General features: G+C 37.5%; 1 protein-coding gene across 1 annotated transcript in view; it reads right to left on the reverse strand.

The window, feature by feature from the left end:
• Nucleotides 1-3,054: 3,054 nt before the first annotated feature.
• The window catches only part of LOC104619873 (DENN domain-containing protein 1A-like), a 59,643-nt gene continuing 44,018 nt past the window's right edge, over nt 3,055-18,679 (reverse strand). Inside the window, exons 12-14 of the mRNA XM_010285907.1 lie at nt 6,695-6,774; nt 4,862-5,078; nt 3,055-3,701 (exon numbers count right to left, since the gene is read on the reverse strand). Of these exons, the coding sequence (XP_010284209.1) occupies nt 3,153-3,701; nt 4,862-5,078; nt 6,695-6,774 (846 nt within the window). The 3' untranslated portion in view covers nt 3,055-3,152. The remainder of the gene's footprint in view (nt 3,702-4,861; nt 5,079-6,694; nt 6,775-18,679) is intronic.

The raw sequence follows: 18,679 nt of genomic DNA on the forward strand, positions 1-18,679 counted from the left end.
TTAAAAGATCACTGATAGTAAGTGGAAAAGAGTCTGTAATATTACAGAGTTAAAAATGTACCTACACTTAAATTCAACATAGATATAAGACTGAGTTATTTTTGCACCCATACAAGGTTCAAAACCAAAAAAGACATACTATTTAATGACTGTATGGGCTTTATAAATAGTAAGAAAACAATGTGACATAAGCACAGTAACTAACATTTTGACTGAAATAAAAATAATTCTAAGTTGAATTTTACTTTCCATCTTTTAGCTCATCTGTTTACTTCTTTTCAGCCTGCATTTTCACTCAGTGAAACAGTGGATTATTACTACAAAGCCTCAATTTTGAAAGATTTCACTATCAAACTTCCAATTTTATGACCCTTATAATAACTATAAGACTATTGGCAGCCTCACATGGTTTCCCTATTTTTTCCACAAAGATGAGAACGGGACAATCTATGTGATAATAGTAGTTCGGTGCCTAACTCATGTAAAGCCAGTAAGATTGATTCTATCAGAGGCATTTTTGAAAACTATTTTCTGGCAGCATTCCTAGACTTATGTGTTTGATGGTTTTTGAAAATAATGATGGCCTTCATTCCCAAATTTTTTCCATTTTTCTCCTTAAGACATTAATAATGTTTATTAACTTTAATAAATGAAGAAAACAACACATCATCTCAGAAGGAACCATGGACAGAAACACCATGTCAGATGCAGAGGAAAAGAAAAGGTGAATCTTTTAGTTCTCGGCAACCAAATGCAAAGGCATGAATGAAAATGAGTGAGAAGCACTACAAGAACAAAAACCTTTATGTTGCCTGTCTTCTTTTAGACACACTTGGCAGTGCTACATTTGGGTAATGTTTAGTACCACCAAGGAAGAACGGCCTCTACCAAGTCATTAATACCACCTCTAAACAAGTATCCGTAAGGTTGCTCTGCAGCTTTCTCATCTGAACAGCACCTGAGCCACCTGGTCTGACCACCTGGAAAGTTTAGAGTGAAGATTTTAAACAATTTTTAAGATATTTTTTATTTTTAATAGTGAAAAATATTTTGCCAAATAACATTTTTATGTATATCCACAACACTCCATGTTGATATACAATAGGAAAACAAAGGATAGATAAATACTTTGGAGTACATACCTCTGGACATAAAACGTCCAACTCTAGAATACTGAGACTCTCCAGTAATGCAGACTGCAGATGCCCTCAGGAATGTTCATGCTCTAATCAGACACAGATACTGCTGTAAGATTTGCACTTTTACAACCCTTTACCTTCATTGCACTGATTAAAAAAAAGTAATTCTGGAGGCTCATCCTCAATAGCAAGTACTGGCCTTGCCCTTCTCATTCTGGAACGAGCTGAAACTTTGTTAACAAAGCCAACATCTCACTCTACTGCATGTCTTCATTAAAGCATCAAACATTGCTCCGTAATGATATGGATCCATTCCCCTAGGTCAGCTGCCTTGTAATAAAGCAGCCAAAGGAACCTTTTCCATTTCTGTTAGCTAGAAGGAAAATTCATCCATAAATCTCAGTGTGGCAACTGATATTAAACTTTGCTACAAACTACTATTAATATATTAAAGTGCAATCTGATCCAAACACATGACCTCATGCTGCACACTCAGTCCTATACTGAGATGAAGACTAATCATTCATGCCAAAAAAGGGAAAGAAAGAAAAAAAGGTTTCTGACGTGAGTTTAGAAGAGCAGGAGAGCATTCTTCTCGGGCACAGTTCATTTTATACTCATGTTACTTCTGCCAACTGCATCACAAATATCCTACAAAGTTGACAATACCAGTCTGCTGAAACTTACCTCACAGCTGTCCTGAGCTATTGTGGAGGACGATGTATGTATGGTAAGGTGGAGAGATGGAAAAAGGAAAGGGGAGGAAAATTTAAAAATAAAAAAGGAAAGAGCTGCTCCACATAGCAGCAAGAATTTTCAGACTTTAAATATCCAAATATTCTTCAGGAATGCTGCCAGAAGGAGGACAAATGCTTGTTCTAAATACAATATACAAGTCCGTTTATTCTTCTTCATTGAATTTAGAAAGAGATTTTTGGTTGTTCAACTTGGCTCAAATAAGTTGAGTATATGCAGTCTCAAGATGAATCTGTAATTTTAGTTTTCTAGTGTAACAAGTAATTTTCAGTCATGACTAATAATTTAAACTACATGTGACTCCTGAGTAACAGTAACTCAACCTACCTTCAAAAAAGTAGCTACTAAAAATGGAAAGAAAATAGTTCAGAAGAGGCACAAATTAGTTTTCAGACGCTATTAAACTGTAGAAAATAAAAAATAATAGAAACCTATCAATTCCACTTACACTTTCCTTTCTGAAAATTTTTAGGTGAAATAGTCTACCTAGGGAAACCGGATAATATGTCTTTAAAGTGTCTTAGTTGTAAACAGAAGTTAATAAATGTCACATTATAATTCAGCACTTCATGTACTTTACAGAAGAGAGAAAAACATGAGTTATCTTCTCAAAGTCTGGAAGACAGGGCCACAGTTTTAGTTTGGAGTAAGTTCCGAGTTATATTCTCAAGAAATTCCTTAATCTAAAAAAAGTTTCCTCCCCCCACCTTTGCTGAAGCTAATTCTTGCCATGGAAAATCATTATTGCTGTTTTGTAGGTTTGCATTCATCTTCTAAGATAGTTAAACCTCTTCTCAAAAGATTAAGGCAATTATTATTCATTAGAAATATTAACATTTGTACATTTCAGACAAATCAGGTTGCTCGGTTCATTTCACGCTTAATGGCATTAATATAGTACCTTCAAAACATGGTTACCTGTTGGGTGATACCTTTCCTGCTGCTTAGAGGAAGCAAATGCTAGGAAGCACCATACGCCTGCTGTATTTTTAACACAGAGAATAACTAGTACCTGATTTAAGAGTGCATTCATATGTTTAGTTCCATTTTAAGGACCTAACTACAGCCAACAAATGAACTGGGTAAACACAGAAGCAGATGTCCCAATGGCAGAAAATGCATGAATTATTTTTATAATCGAAGCTCTCTTGTTCCTTTTTCAGCTTTTGGTTATCACGTTATATGGAGTTATATGGAGTCCTGAGTAGTCTCCCTTTAACTTCTGACGGGAGTCAAGTTTCCGTTCTCATAGTTTTCTTACGTTTTGTTTCCACTGCTACTGCTGGATAAGCTATCCTTTGAAATATTTAAACCATAGTGAAAAGCAGAACTCAGTTTACATAATGACACCACTTCCTGAAGAAGCCCACCCTCTTCCGGAGTTTCACTTCCTTCCTTCCTGTCTTTCTCCCAAGGGACCAGAATGGATGGATGTTGAGCATGACTTGCTGGGAGCTGATCTGAGGTATTGCTTAGTGTTTCATTCCGCTTTGCATACTTATAGGAAGAATAGCCTGCTTTGAAACTTTCTAGAGAATCAAACTGGGCACTTGACCGGACTGGAGATGGGGATGTCATACTAGTGGTGTCCGTCTTGTCAGTAATAGAGGTTTTGTCACTACTTTCTTCTTCCAGCCTTGAGAGAGATTCTCTATGGCCACCAGAAGAAACTTGCTTCCTTGGTGATGGAGGGAGCTGCTTCCCATGGAGGACAGTGTCATCCTGACCAAGGTTCCACTCTGCTTGATCATTAGCACTGCTGCAGAGCAGGGGAAGGTTGCTCTCACTAGGTGCATTCGACTTGTTCTGAAAGAAAGAACATGTGTTTATAGTTAATGTCACAAGAAACGTCTCTACACCGGCACTTCTGAAACAAAACTACTGTAATGGATTGTGTGTTCCTAAATCATCGATCCCCTTTGGGGTTCAATGCTACAAAACAACAATCCCAGAAACAATGTAAGATCAAGTGTTTTTACACTTTCTTGCCAGAACGCTCTGTGTCCTATCCTAAAACAGATTTCTGTTTCCCCTGTCCATTCAGTCTTTGCACAAGCAGTTTTGACAGTGAACAAAGACACACTTAGCTGGTTTGTACCCATAATATGAGAAGGAGCTGGACTAAAACTAAAACCAGATGGCATTTCCTCTTTGCTTCAGTAATTAATTATACCAACTTTCAATATTAAATTTTTTTTGCCAAACAAACAAAAATGGGCATTTTATTAATGTGACCCCTGTGTGACACTTATAATATAAAATTTTACAAGCTTTTTAAACAGTTGAATCAGAATTTTCTGTTCCAGTAACAAATCTTCTATTATAGGATCCCTTTCAGCAAAAGTAACACTAACATTTTTTGGCTAACATCAGAGCAGTGACTTTGCAAGGGTTTAAAAGTTGTAAACAAACTGCTTGCCTGCACTACGGGTCATGTGCAACTCTACCTAAAGAAGGATCAAGGAACTCTCTTAGAAAGCTCTGAAGTACTGTTCTAGCAGTCTTCCAGGTGCATTACCACATGGATCCCATGACTTAATCAAGATGGAAACATCACCGTAACACTATGACTAGTTTAAGGATGCAGGGTGAAAATGGAAATAAATACCTTCTACACCGTATAAAAGGCAACTAAAACTAGCTCTGGGAATACCAGATTGAACAGCTAAATATAATATTGAACTATTTAATTAACTAAATGATGAAATTATTCTCAGCTTTATTTGTGGTTACTGTTATAAGGAAAAAATACTGTTCCAAGATGACTTGGTAAACTGGACAAAGGTGCAACCAAATCTCTTGGCTGGTGAAAAACCATCATGCAGTGGCCAGCATGGGTGCAGTTACGTAGCCCTAGGAAGACACACCAGCAATTACGAGGACTATGCATGTTGTTGATTCCACAAGTGCAGGATTTGACTATAAAGGGATTGGAGTTGTTTTTCAAATCAAAGGAGAAGACTAACCGCAGTCTTGTAATCAATGTCATCCATCGACCTAAAGAAATCCAGGCTCTTTGCTCCTGAGAGCTTTCCTTGATCTGAACTGTGTGTGCTCAGCGTGTCCAAAATCTCCCCGAGCAAGTCCATTTCTCCTTGATGCTGAGGAGTTATTCCAGTTTCACCAGAGTCATCACTATCATAAAAGTAAGCAGAAGCTTCTTCACTGTCTTCTGATGATAACCTGAAAACAAAAACTTCTCCATCAGCTAGGAACATAAAAGCCAGTTTATTAGAGCCACTTCTAAAAGTAGGAGAATGCGTTCCAAGACTTTTGAAAGAGAATATAAACCCGGAATTTCTTTCTACTGAAGAATCTTCCTAAACATAGATGTAGGGTATCTGTGGAGATGCAGTTACCATTAGCTGTTTTTCCTGTCTCCTGGCTCTTCCCCAACCACTGTACCTGTTATTTCAAGTTACCCTTAACATGACTTCCCAAATCTTCCCTCCAAATTTTACAGTTACTCCAAAATTGGTTCCTCTTTTCCCTTGTCTACACCTTATATTTACATCAGTGTTGCTATACCTCTCCAGCTGACCTAGCCACATACTTTGTTCTAGTGGAAAGACTCTCATACTGCATCCCTCTTTCTGACATATAACCAGATTTACTGGAGTACTGCCTATCTGCAAGAACAACTGGTGCTTTTGCCTCTTATTTTCTCTTTCATTCACTGCAATACGCTTACCTCTGACTCCCATAAAACTGCAGTCTTTCCCTCCCTCTGTCTATCCAGAATACTGCTACAAAGGGTATTTCCATGGCTCGTTGTTTTGCTGATATCCTTTGAACACTTCAGTAACTACCTCTTCCCTACCGCATCATGGCTTAAGCTGCTTGACTTTGCTTTCAAGGTCCTTCATGGTTTATATCCATATGTTCGTTATCAAAAATTGTCTCCTGAATTCAATCAGAGAATGCCTCAATGCAGCTTAGGCCTCAAATTATGATTTTGCTTTAATTCACACATAGAAAGACCTTGATATAAAACTCTTACGGCAATATTTCTCTTTCAGACCCTTCAGAAAACTTTCCATTGTCATGACTACAACACAAGACTTAAAGAATGGATTAGCCGAGGTCACTGCCCACCATGTTGGTGAATATTATTTTGCTGCTTCTTTGTATATGTAGTCCATATTTTTATCTTGAGTCTGTGATTGAGGATTATGTCAAGCTCTTCTAGGCACTAAAAAGAACTCTTTTTAAAGAGATTTAATCCTAAACTACTTGACATCATCTAGATTAAGAGTCAAGCTAGCAGCCTGGACAGGAGAAAAACATGTCAGTTGAACTCAATCCATATGTTCGTTATCAAAAATTGTCTCCTGAATTCAATCAGAGAATGCCTCAATGCAGCTTAGGCCTCAAATTATGATTTTGCTTTAATTCACACATAGAAAGACCTTGATATAAAACTCTTACGGCAATATTTCTCTTTCAGACCCTTCAGAAAACTTTCCATTGTCATGACTACAACACAAGACTTAAAGAATGGATTAGCCGAGGTCACTGCCCACCATGTTGGTGAATATTATTTTGCTGCTTCTTTGTATATGTAGTCCATATTTTTATCTTGAGTCTGTGAAGATTGAGGATTATGTCAAGCTCTTCTAGGCACTAAAAAGAACTCTTTTTAAAGAGATTTAATCCTAAACTACTTGACATCATCTAGATTAAGAGTCAAGCTAGCAGCCTGGACAGGAGAAAAACATGTCAGTTGAACTCAACTTTGCTGAATAACACTAGTTACCCTTTCTCCCATACAAACACACATATCCAAACAGGTTTCTTACTTGCTTGTTCTCTCCACTTCATCATCATCATCTACATCCAAGGCAAAATCCTGGTTACTGAGATGCTGGTTGAAACGAGTCTGAAGGATAGAAAATTAACATTGTAATTTTTGTTTATTTTTTCTATTTCAGCATTACTTATTTGGAGACTAGCTGCCACTTTACTCATTAAGACTTCCTGAGCACTTGATGAGGAAAACCACATATCGATAAGTCTTCTAAAGGTTCTTAAAGAGGACATGAAGTCCTCAAGCGTCACCAATTAAAGCGCAAGAGAACTATTTGTCTTCATGGCCTATGGAGGGCCTTATTATTTATGTAAAGCCTGGAGTGCCTTATTATTTATGCAAAGCCTTGATTAGCAGAAGACTGGCAATTGGAGGAAAAGCATCACTCAAGTCTACTACCTATCCTTTCTTGCAAGTATATCACAAAAAGCACTGTGGTTTACTAATTTCTGAGATAAGTATTTGACAAGTTTTGGTTGATATAGTCTACTAAGCATGAAGAAAAATGGATTTTTGAAGTGGCAAATACAAAAGAAGCCAGGAGTCTTTACATAGCTTTCTTTATGTTAGGGTGTTAAACTGAACTGCAGAGTAAGTAGTATGGCAGCTCAGAAACTATGCACTAAGAATGCCTTTGGGCAGGATAACTTACTGTAAATTAGAGTTAACTCAAAGTTAGCGTACACACAGAGCACCCCATGGGGAGGTTATGTAGAGAGCTCTTGTGCTGTAAATTTACACACTTTCACACTGAGTATGCACTAACTTGTTATATCACATTATTATTTAGCAAAAAGAACCAGGCTAAAGATTTCTACAATACTTGAAAAAAATTCTCTATCTTCTTCACCAGAATGTTCAAGTCAGGAATTTTAGTCACTTGTGCTTCACAAATGATTGTCTTAAGGTCTGTGCATCGCTTATACTTGTTTTGTATCAAAAACCTGCAAAGATCTGAACCTTGGAAAATTGGCCGTAATTTAAAGACATATGGATAGAATTTGTGCAAAGGGAAAACAGTGTTAAGCTAACTTTAAAGAAAATCATACACAAGTAAGAAGAAGTGCTACTACTCACACATCTCATCATACAGTTCACCAAATGCCTAAACCTACAACAAGCCCCTGACGGGGATGAAATATGGCCTTAATTTCAGACTACAAGGAACTTGTGAATCTTATACTGTGAGGATTTCAATACGTCACCTATTACAAATGTCGTCAGTGTTCTACATGCACCAGAATACTCTCTCCAACTTTTTCCCCCATTATTGTCAGGAACATCTCAATATTCGCTTTTTCTAGACTGACATATTTGTTCTTGTTCAACAAGAGAGGATTTAAAGGGGCAAGTTTTGATAACACTTTCCATAGTTCTTCATCCACAAAGAGGAAACATGGCTCTTAATGTGTTAAACCAAGTAACAGTTGATAGAATATGAGAGAATTCTTAAGGCATTAAAAACAATAAAAACCCAACTGACCTTCAAACTGAGCAAAAGTTATAGGATGGAACACAGAGAAACAAACTACTGATATTTCTAACTCTTTCCCGGTTTTGTGAGTTCTTTGTGTCATTCCCATCAGTGTTGTAATCAATCATATCCCTGCTTGCAGCTAAAGGGAGGTTAAGCACTCTGTCTCAATTGATATTGTTAATTGGTTATCTTATTGATTACTGCCACAACTATGGTCACTGTTTTCAGTTTAGAAGTTGTGCTTTAAGTATTTATCTGCACTGGGACAACTAAAAGTCTTTGTTTCTATAACACTGGTAGTTCACTACCTCCCTAAGAAAATTCTGACATGACATTCATTGTAATTAAAGCTCTAATCCTAGAACTAACTCTTGGGAGAGCAAAACCCTGTCTCTGCTTCACTTTCCTGGAATTTGCATCAGAATTAGAAGCTGCCATTGCATTTACTTCTATTAATGTAAAGACAAGATTTTGCAGGAAAAAAGGTACTTTAAAAATGTTGAGAAATTTCAGAAAACGAAACCAAACCTGACACTTGTTCATCTGTAAATGGATTAACTCTGTCAATGGACTAAAACACCACAAGATGTCACTTACTGATTTGTCAAAATAACAAATAATGTTTCAAAGAGCGTAGATGGCAAGATTCAAAAAAATAAAATTTAAAAAAACAAACAGAAAAATGCAACAGAAAAAAAAGAAAGGTGTCTTTGAGAAACAGGAACTGAACAAAATTAATTAGAATCAGCAAATATCACAGGCATAGCAGTGGCCCCTCAGAGCATCTACAAACTGTATTATGCAAGTGTGCTAGTGAAAGCCAGAATAACACCATATAAAGGAATATAATAGAGCATATGTTGATAAACCTAAAAAACAAAACAAAAACTTCTTGAAAAATATTTTTGTTACCAATTTAAATTTTTAGGGGTACAAAATTATACAGGAAGACTTTCAGAAACTAACCCAAATCGAATGGGATTTACATACAAAGGGAAAAAAGCAAAAGAGGAAGGGAAGAAAAAAAATCTGGCTGTAAATAACAACATTCTCCAGAGTTTACAGCTCTGTGAGCTAGCTACAGAGACAACAAGCAACACATGTTTTTGAATAGGTGACTTTCCTCTAGGAGCTGTAATAAAAACGACTGGAAGGGAGGGGTATGTCCAGACTACTTTGCAAAGAAAGAAAAAGAAAGAAAGAAACTCTTAATAAATTCCAAAAGGAGAACCATAAATCTTTTTCAGTGCTCCACTAGCCAAAGTGACATAGTACGTGCACCTGCAAAAGCTGTCAAAGTCATTTAAGAAGTTCTTCCATTATTGACGTACCCTGCTGTTTGCAGTTATTTAAGCTTTTAATTTCTGTCTTTTCTGCATTTTGAAGTGTGTAACCTTTTTTTAGACCTTTTCATGAAAAAAGGACAGACTTCTGTTTCCTTCCTGATCAGCATTCTAATAATAACCAGACCATTTAAATTTATTACTGCAAGAAATGATATGGTAACACTCCTTTCTCGCTGCATCAGAACTTTATAAAGTCTTAATAGACTGCTGTTACGTTTTTTTTCTATAAAATAAAGCAACAAACTTCTTTAAAGTACTCATTTGTTTTCCTTCTCCCAACTAGTTCTGCTTACATAATAAATCTATTATTTAATGTAACTATTTTATACCAAAACATGAACATGAAGGGATTCAACTTTTGCTATTTCAAATTTTTCTCATCTTCAGGCACACTGCACTGCAAGAACCCATCTCTCATCTTGCTCAGAATATAAGAGAGTTCAATATATTTAAACACAACAAGCTCACGCTCTCCACAAGCCACTGCTAAACCATTAAGCCTGTGTGTAAAATACAGCAAAGAATCAACTGCAGCCAGTGTGAGGACACACATCCTTTTTGTATATCTCCTCTTTGGTTTCTGTCCCACTCCAAAACTCTCATTCTGCAAGTGGTCTGCTACTTACACAGTTGTGGTAAATGCTGATCACTGAAACCAGAAGAAGGTGTGGACAGTATAAATATGGGTAGAACCAAACAAAATGAGAATAAGTCCTTAAACTGTTCTCTTATGCTTGCTGATAGGCTCACAAAATGTACTACTTTGGCATAAAAATGTAGGCAAAATGCATAAATGCTAAAGGATGTAAATGTAAGATGGTTACATTCTTGATTAGGCATGAAAGTCAATCTTTGAAATGTCAGCTTTTTATTTAATGCTAGACCTTTCTGAAGCACAGCTTTCTGAAATGAATGCTCATTGATCGATACTAAGGCGAGAAGTTTAACAAGGCTGCTGCTATTAATTGTCCTCAAAGTGAGAAACAAGTAATCTTTTGATAAAATGGCAGCACACATATAATTGCACATTTACCGGCTATTCAATACATCAACACACATAAAGTTTCAAGAAAAGAAAAATATCTACTATGGTTTAAACCTATGAAGTACTGTTTCCATTTTCTCAAAAATTTAAAGATTATTCATTCGGTACGAGAAAGCAAAATAAATACAAGTCCACTATTACTTATGAATCAGTATTTTATTTTACCTATCCTCTACAACCCAATCACAGAGTAATTACAGCTTCACCTCCAGTAGGGAAGCAGAAGATCTCTCAGTCAAACTTTCTGGTTAAGCACAACCTGCTGCCTTCCTTTCCAGTTAAAGACGGTGGCCTAAAGCAATGGATAATGAACTCACAGGAAAGTACTTCACATTACGCTCCACAAGAGCTGAGACTGAATGGGGGAAGAGGGAAAGAAGAGAGATAAAAAAAGAAGTACAGCTTCTAAACTTTCTCTTCTTCAATGCCCTTCTTTTTCTGGGGTGTGGTACAACCAGCCGCAAGCTTAAAATACTGCTGGGGGTACCAATTAGCTACATGGACACCAGACCAGGACAGATGCAAGCAATATTTCTAAATTAATTACTAGAAACAATCTCTTCAAAAAATTACTTGTGGGCTTTTACTCACAGAAAGTAATATAAAGTGATGATGCCTCACAAAAATGATTCTCTGATATCAGAAAAGTTGTCCTGGATATAAATTAGACAGATATTATCTAAGACGCCATATTTGTTGGGGTTTTTTTTAAATTATTATTATAACACAGGATTAATGGATAATTTAAAAACTATAACGTTAAATAAAACAAACCCTTTCATCCTTCCTAGGATAGAAGCTTTCTCTGCTTTAACAGATTCAGACATATAAATGATGCATTTGAAATAACATGAAGTGGTTGGAAACATCCACAGCTGTATGACATGAGACAAAAGTGTCATCGATTCTGAGATCCTGTTAATTAAAATGATAGGGAGGCAGAGATTCATAAAAAAAAGTAGGTTCCCATTGACAGAAAGAAGTCCTTTTCTGTGACACCACAGAGCCTGCAAGAGCAGGAAATCCCCAGAAATCTGTTTAGGGACACAGACAACCAGAAACGTGTAGATAAAAGTATGGGCACAGTACTTTGAAATGACAAGCCAGTTGTAACACGACAGAGATCTCCACTGACTTCTGTAAAGTTAAAGGAAACATTAATATCCGTGCTGAGGTAGGATTTATTCTAAGTAAGACTGATAAACTTGTTGAGATACTTAGTCAGGGATAGCGCATTATAATTTTTTATGTTCTGAATTACTGAGGTGAAAAATAAACCAACTCGGAGCTTCCTACCTTTCACGTAGGCTATGCTCCTGAACACAGGTCGTACTTGAGAATTCTGTAACACTGCTTTTGATTTTTAAGGACCAATCATGCTTCTCCAAATATTTTTCAGAAATAGTTATGCTTTCCTCCGAAAGAGCAGATAAAATTCCATTTTCCCTGAAGGATCACAGCCTGTTTCTCCCTCAGGAAGCCTGCACCATCTCCTGACGCTCTGAGTCAGACCGCGGCCGCACGCTGCGCACAGCCGGGTATCCTCTCCAAATGGCCAGATCTCGCTCCTTCTTCCCAACGGCGCAGAGGCTATTCTGCGCGAAACCGGCCGTTCGCAGCCGACGCGCCGTGGCCCCATGCCACCCGTCATCCAAGCTGCTGGGAGCGCACCCTCCGAGGGAGCCCAGCTTCACTTTAATTGCAACAAGCAGAAGCGTTAGTCTTTTAAAATAGGACGCGGAGATTTTCAGCGCTACTTGCAACAACTAAAGCGTGCAGTTCTTTTATAAACAAGTATTCTGTGGGGAATATTTTTTTTTTTTTGTTGGATGATGTTAAGAATGAGATTCACCAGGCAGAATTTCCAGTTACAAAAACTAACAAAGAAAAAATATCACTTATTTTCCCTTTTTGATGGTTATTAATGGCCCAGGTTTACTCAATGATTAGAGGGCAGGGAAATGGCAGAATGGAGGGCTGAGGGAGTCACGGGGGAGAGAAGAGCAAGAAGATAAGGGGGAACGCCTGTCAGGAGAGAAAAACTAATCAGTGTCCGTATGCACAAAGGCATGTGAACGTCCACGCTGCACGAAGCCAGAAAAGGGAGCATGTTTCTGAGGTAACAGGAAAGTCAAGAGACCTGGAAGTAACTCGGGCGCACAGTGTGTGACTTGAGTGAATCAAACAGCTGTAAATCCAGTTCATCTGGCTGGAATGTGCTACCTATTTGCTACAGGTAAAACAGAGATTACTGATTAAATCAATCTTTCCATTAAAATGTGCATCATATCCTTACATCAGCAGAACCATCACATGGTCAAATGACTGCTGCAAGTGCTTGTTTGCAGATCACATGCGATTTTTTTCAAAGGAAAACTTATCAAACCCCCTAAATATGTTAAGTTAATAATACAAGTGACAAGTTAAAATGTGTGATGTGGATGTAGTCCTAAACACAAACACCATAATACTTCCAGAATTCAAGATTTAAGAGGAAACACCAGATGTCACAGAGCTTTAGACAGATAAAACCTGAGCGGCACTGAACTCTGTCCATCAAACCTATGGCCAGTGGAAAAGCCTATTTGAGGGAAGCTCTGTATGGAGCATGAAAACAGAGAGACATTTGCAAGAAAAAAAGACTACGCCTTAGAAACAGAAATATTGACTCCAATTACAATTCTGTCTAAGGCTCCCAACCAGAAGAATTAGTTAGCAAGGAGGAGTCCCTCCTTGTTTGATGTCAGTAGGAGTCTTCTGCTCAACAAAGGTGGTCTTTTTCTACAAGGTGCTGGGAAACATGGATGGCACTCGGATTTGCATTCCCTTCACTAATTTTAGATAGTTTAGTGGCTAAATTAGAAAATAAACAGCAGGAGAGGGGCATCATAAGGATGTAATCTAGAATCTAGGTGGGCTGAATTGCCCTTTGGCATGCCCCTTTCTCTCCACTTTCTGCAGAAAGAGCCTAGGGTAGCACTGCTATGAACTTCAGCATCTCAGTAGTGTCTAAAATCAGAGGGGTTGAATCTGGGCTTTCACATTCAGAGACACTAAGATCCCTGCAGGAAAGGCTTTTCCTGTTTCTTCTGCTTCTTCCTTTTGCTCCCAGCCAAACTTTATCCTTTAATTTGAACTTCTTCATTTTTTTCACTCTTACGTACAGGATTAAAGAAAGAAAGAAAGGCTGAGGAACATACAGTACTAGAGCTTATGTTTTAGACATGAGGTTGTGCTCTCCAAACTTTTAGGCCAGAAGGCAAAAGCAACATGAAGTAGGACACAGGTCCCAACTGTTGGCTGATGGTTCTTCTGGCTCCCTGCTTTGGCCAGGTGGAGCCAAAACGTGACCCATAGAAGACAGGAGATACATAGCAAATGAATGCAGAAGATATGCGTCTCAGTAGGATAAATCAGAGGTTAGATGCACTGATGACTTAGCCCTGAAAAACCAAGCATTCCACTAAATGCCCACAGGGTAAAAAAAATTCCAGATTGATTTCCTGACCATTATCCTATCTTTCCATTCTTTTTTTTTTTTTTTTTTTTTTAAACTGGAATCATGGTAATTAATGGAGAGATTTCTCAAGTGGTGTTTACTGCATAACTCAAAGGACAGGCAGCCACCAGGTTTACTCTAGTATATGGGTGCAGAGCCAACTGCAGAACTCTGCTGCAGAGACTCGCAGCAGTCCTTCACTTACAAACATGGTGCGAAGAGATCAAGGCAGAGAAGAGGAAAGAGCTCACACTAACAAAAATACTGAAATTAAAAAAAGCTTTACAAACTTACACTGCTTCTTTTTTCTTTAAATATGTTCACTAAATCCAAATCAGTCACTGTCACTGTTTAGAGGCAGTATCTACTATCTTCTCTTGTGGGGGGAAGGTTTGAGCAATCTTCTAATTATACCTCTACTCGATGGTGTATATTCCTGAAAATAAAATTATGTAAGACAAATGAAAACATCTAAATGTTTAAATTCCATAAAATCCGGATAATCTTTCCATTAAAAAAAAAAAATAAAGGAAGCATCGCTTGATTTTTAAAAGGTATTCCGTTTTAAGAAGGAAGATTTCTCTAAGGCAAAGGATACGTGTGTGCCTGTGCTACTTTGGAAGGGCATCAGAGCCACGAGAGGGCACTCTCGTAATCTACAATTTGAATTTTTGCTGCCTAGCTTTTTCATTTTTAATTAAAAGGAAATCTGACTGTTTTGCAGAATGAAGTGATTCTACCTGACACACCAAGACAAAAGATTTTTTTCCAAATTAAAGGAAGCTAATGATACCTCCAATATTTTCAAATTTCACCACATCAGCTAAAGAAACAGAATTTACTAATTGACCAAAGCTTACTTCAAAACTATATTTTACAGAAACAAAACATGGTTTACATTAAAAGCTGTTACTGTTTATGACAACTGCCAATTTCTAATATTTTAGTCAATGAGAGAAGAAGAGACCTCTGGCTCTATAACCGGTATTATCTGCGGATGCTAGGCATAGATCATCATCTGAATCACGCACATCATCTGAATCTAAATACAGGTAAATACAGGTATAAGGACCTTAAGCAGAGCTTTTTTGTTTCTGAAATTACTGTGGGGTTGTCTGTGGGAATTCTTTATTTTCCTTAAAGGAGTTCAGTCTCCTTATACAGAATATGTATATTCAGCACTGCATGTTCACAAGCATTTCCTCTCCTCTTTTACGTTCCCAGGAAAAAAAGTCTTCAGAAAAGCCCTGTCTCACCACCTTTTTCAGGTTAGGAGGGTAATCAGTTACTGGAAGCCCTTTGTAGCTAATGATTATGTCATCCATTTTACTGCCCGTTGTAGGGGTATTGATAAATGGGGCACCCCTGAAGGTAAGGTTATTCCCAACACATCTTCCTGCCTGACACTTGCTATCTTCGTTGAACAGAAGCCAAGTATACCTACTGCAAGCTGAATTACATATTTTCTAGTTACTAGGATATACGGCAACAAAAGTGTAAAAGCTACACTTGCACTACGCTTTTACAAAAGAATAAGAAATGGTAATTATCTTCTGTTCGAGAATACTAAGAAAAAAGATTAGTCTAACTTGGCTTTTATTACTTTATGCAAAAGTGGTTTTTTTAGACACTGTATTTAAATCCTGCAAAGTCACGGGAAGTATTTCACTTGGTTTCTTTGATATGCGAGCACTCCAAGTAGTGCTGACACACAGGGATTCCTGGTAAGTCCACACTTAAAATCCAAATGCCCAAGTTTCCATTACAGCTGCAAGGCAGCACATGCCTAAAGGTACAGGTATCACATACGTTTCCTTAGTGACAAGGGGGCATTGCTAACTTGCTAATTATAAAGTGAACTGATAGTTCTTACTTGGTATTCTGCAAATCTTCAAGAATGTTTTATTAGCCACCAAATACATTAGGACTACTGACATCCTGAAATGCTCCATTTTTAATAAGGTACCCTATCACCTGATATAACAGTAAAATTACAAAGGTCATATTCATGAAATCAAACAGATCTTCCTGCATTCTATCCAGGCTCATAATAAACACACACACTCTCTTTTTAATTATATATTAATTTGGAATAATTTTGTAGAGCTCTCACTGCATTTAGGCCCCTGTCTAGCCAGAAATCTGCATTACCTGGGAGCATATAATGAAATAGAATTAAAATAGATTACGCTACAACTGAATGCACAGTAGTCTAATATATGCACCGCCGTACCCTCCTCATCAATAGTTAAAGGAACTCAGCAATATCGTTGGCAAGATACCACAAACAGAGTTAAAGCAATCTCATGCTTGCATTAATTTTTATTTCAAAAATTTTAGCTGGTAATTTCTTCTATCTTCTACATACCTAATCCATGTAGGAGATAAAACATACCAGAGATATATTATTAGATCCAGGCATGAAACAGTTAACAGCAGTGCACATGCCAAGGTTTTAATAAGGCTTAACAATAAAAAGCTTCAATCCTCCACTTTCGCTAGATATTGTTGTGGTGGTTTTCCTTTGCTTAGGGCAATCCATCTGTTAATGTTGACTTGCAATATAGTTAAGCTCGCACACATCTAAATAACCTAGAACAGCTAACCTAAGCAATAGTGAGCTCAAATGAATATTACAGAGATAGAACAATTCATCTTAGGCAAAGATTAATTGTGTGTGTGTGCACACAGGCACGTATGAGTGCGCTCCCATTATTCCTTTTTTTTTTAGGAAAGACTTTCAAAATGCAAATCATAGGAGGCCAAGCTGATCACTACAGTTTGCAATAACACATTTAATTATTTATCCTCTGATTAGGTTTTGACAGCTATTTTACATGCTGTAATTTGTTTTGATTTACTGTTAATTTTTTTAAAGTCTATTGCCGATCTGGTAAAAAAAAAAAAAAAATACAATAAAACCACTATCACAGCAACGATAAAGCTTAGTAAATATTCATTGTTAAAAACGGCTCTGCACTGTGACCAGTGCTGGTATTCTCCCTGGGCCAAACTGGCCTTGTTTTCAATAAAACCAGAGAAGTACCCTTTCCCTTGAGCCCTGTTAGGCTGAGGCTGCAGTTGGAACTGTCATCTTCGCACAAAAGCAAAGGGGTTGGGTTTTACAAACGCAAAGCCTAATTGGGAGATCTTCATGGCTGTACCCTTGACATTTATTAAAGCCTCATCAACAAAACAGGAAATAACCGTACTAATTAGCAGACCCACATACAAAATACTATGTGTTGGGGTAAAAGCAGATTCACCTCCTATTGTAAAGGAAACATCCTCCCAGCCCCCAAAACCCTGTTACAAACCAACTACTAAAATGATCTTTTACAGCGAAGCAAACTTTCCTATCATACATAACGTTTCAGAGCAAGTATGTTTTACAGCATCTCAGGTAACTATTAGTTAGTATTTATGTTTAACTGTTTCCAAGAAGTGGAGAACGAAAAGCTCAATGCATCCATTTAACATGACGTAAAATATAACACCAAATTCTTTACGCTTACAAGCTTTTAAATGTTTTAGTATGGAAGAGATAGCAATAAAGTGCAGAGGTGCCTCTTGTTTGGAAGCAAGATGACCATTAAAAGTAATCTCTATCTTTTGTTGTTTAGGCTTTGGGCAGGATATTCAAATAAACTGACATTGCAACTTAAACAGTATCTGGTCCTTACTTTAAATATACATCAAAGTACATGAACTGCGTGTTAGCACTATCCTTATACTGCTGTAGACACTCACGGGCACCATTTTAGAAAGCTGGGTGGAAAGGTTCATTTGCAGGATAAAGAGTTACGGAAAAAAGGATTAAACCTGACAACAATAGCAATCTGTGAAATTCACTTCTTTTAAATGGCAGATTCAGTACTAGATCAAAAATAGTCTCTCTCATACACGTGCACTTGTGAATACAAATACAGATTTTTATTTGGATGTAAAATCAGCACTTACTCATATAGAACTTGCATTTATGTTACCTTATTCAAATACTTACAAAGAACAAAAATAAAAAGAAGAGTAGCGACAGTAGACTATTATTTTTTAGAAATATTTTGGTTGGTTTGCTTCTGGGGAGGAGGAAAAAACGGGAACAGCGTGAGTGAGAGGTGAATAAAACTGGGAGAGCAGAGTTCTTGGGGAACGAGCGCCATTTGCTCTTACCTGCCCACTGGGCTCGGGTGACATTTGGGACAAGAGCTGGGGAGAAGACACAGGACCTTTGGTCTGCGGCGGGGCAAAACTGCGGGGCTACTAGTTACAAGCTTCGCTAGTAAACAAACCCTATATATGTACACCTATATGCATGCATGTGTATGCACACAGAAACACACACGTGTATATGTATATATATACACATATAACAAAACTATGGACGGACATGCACTCCTCCTGTCTTGTTTTCAAAACTACAAGACGACTGGTAGAAACAGCAACAATACTATCAGAGGATTTAGCAGTATACAGCTGCACGAACCCCAAACCCTACAGAAGTTAAATTGTTCTGTCCGAACACAGGCCTTCCACAGAAATGATTAATTGTACCAAGGTAAATTATATTCCTTTGTATCCCTACACTCCCGTACCTAGCAGCAGGCAGCACT

This window comes from Phaethon lepturus, unplaced genomic scaffold (assembly GCF_000687285.1).
Source record: "Phaethon lepturus isolate BGI_N335 unplaced genomic scaffold, ASM68728v1 scaffold16204, whole genome shotgun sequence".
Taxonomy (NCBI): Eukaryota; Metazoa; Chordata; class Aves; order Phaethontiformes; family Phaethontidae; genus Phaethon; species Phaethon lepturus.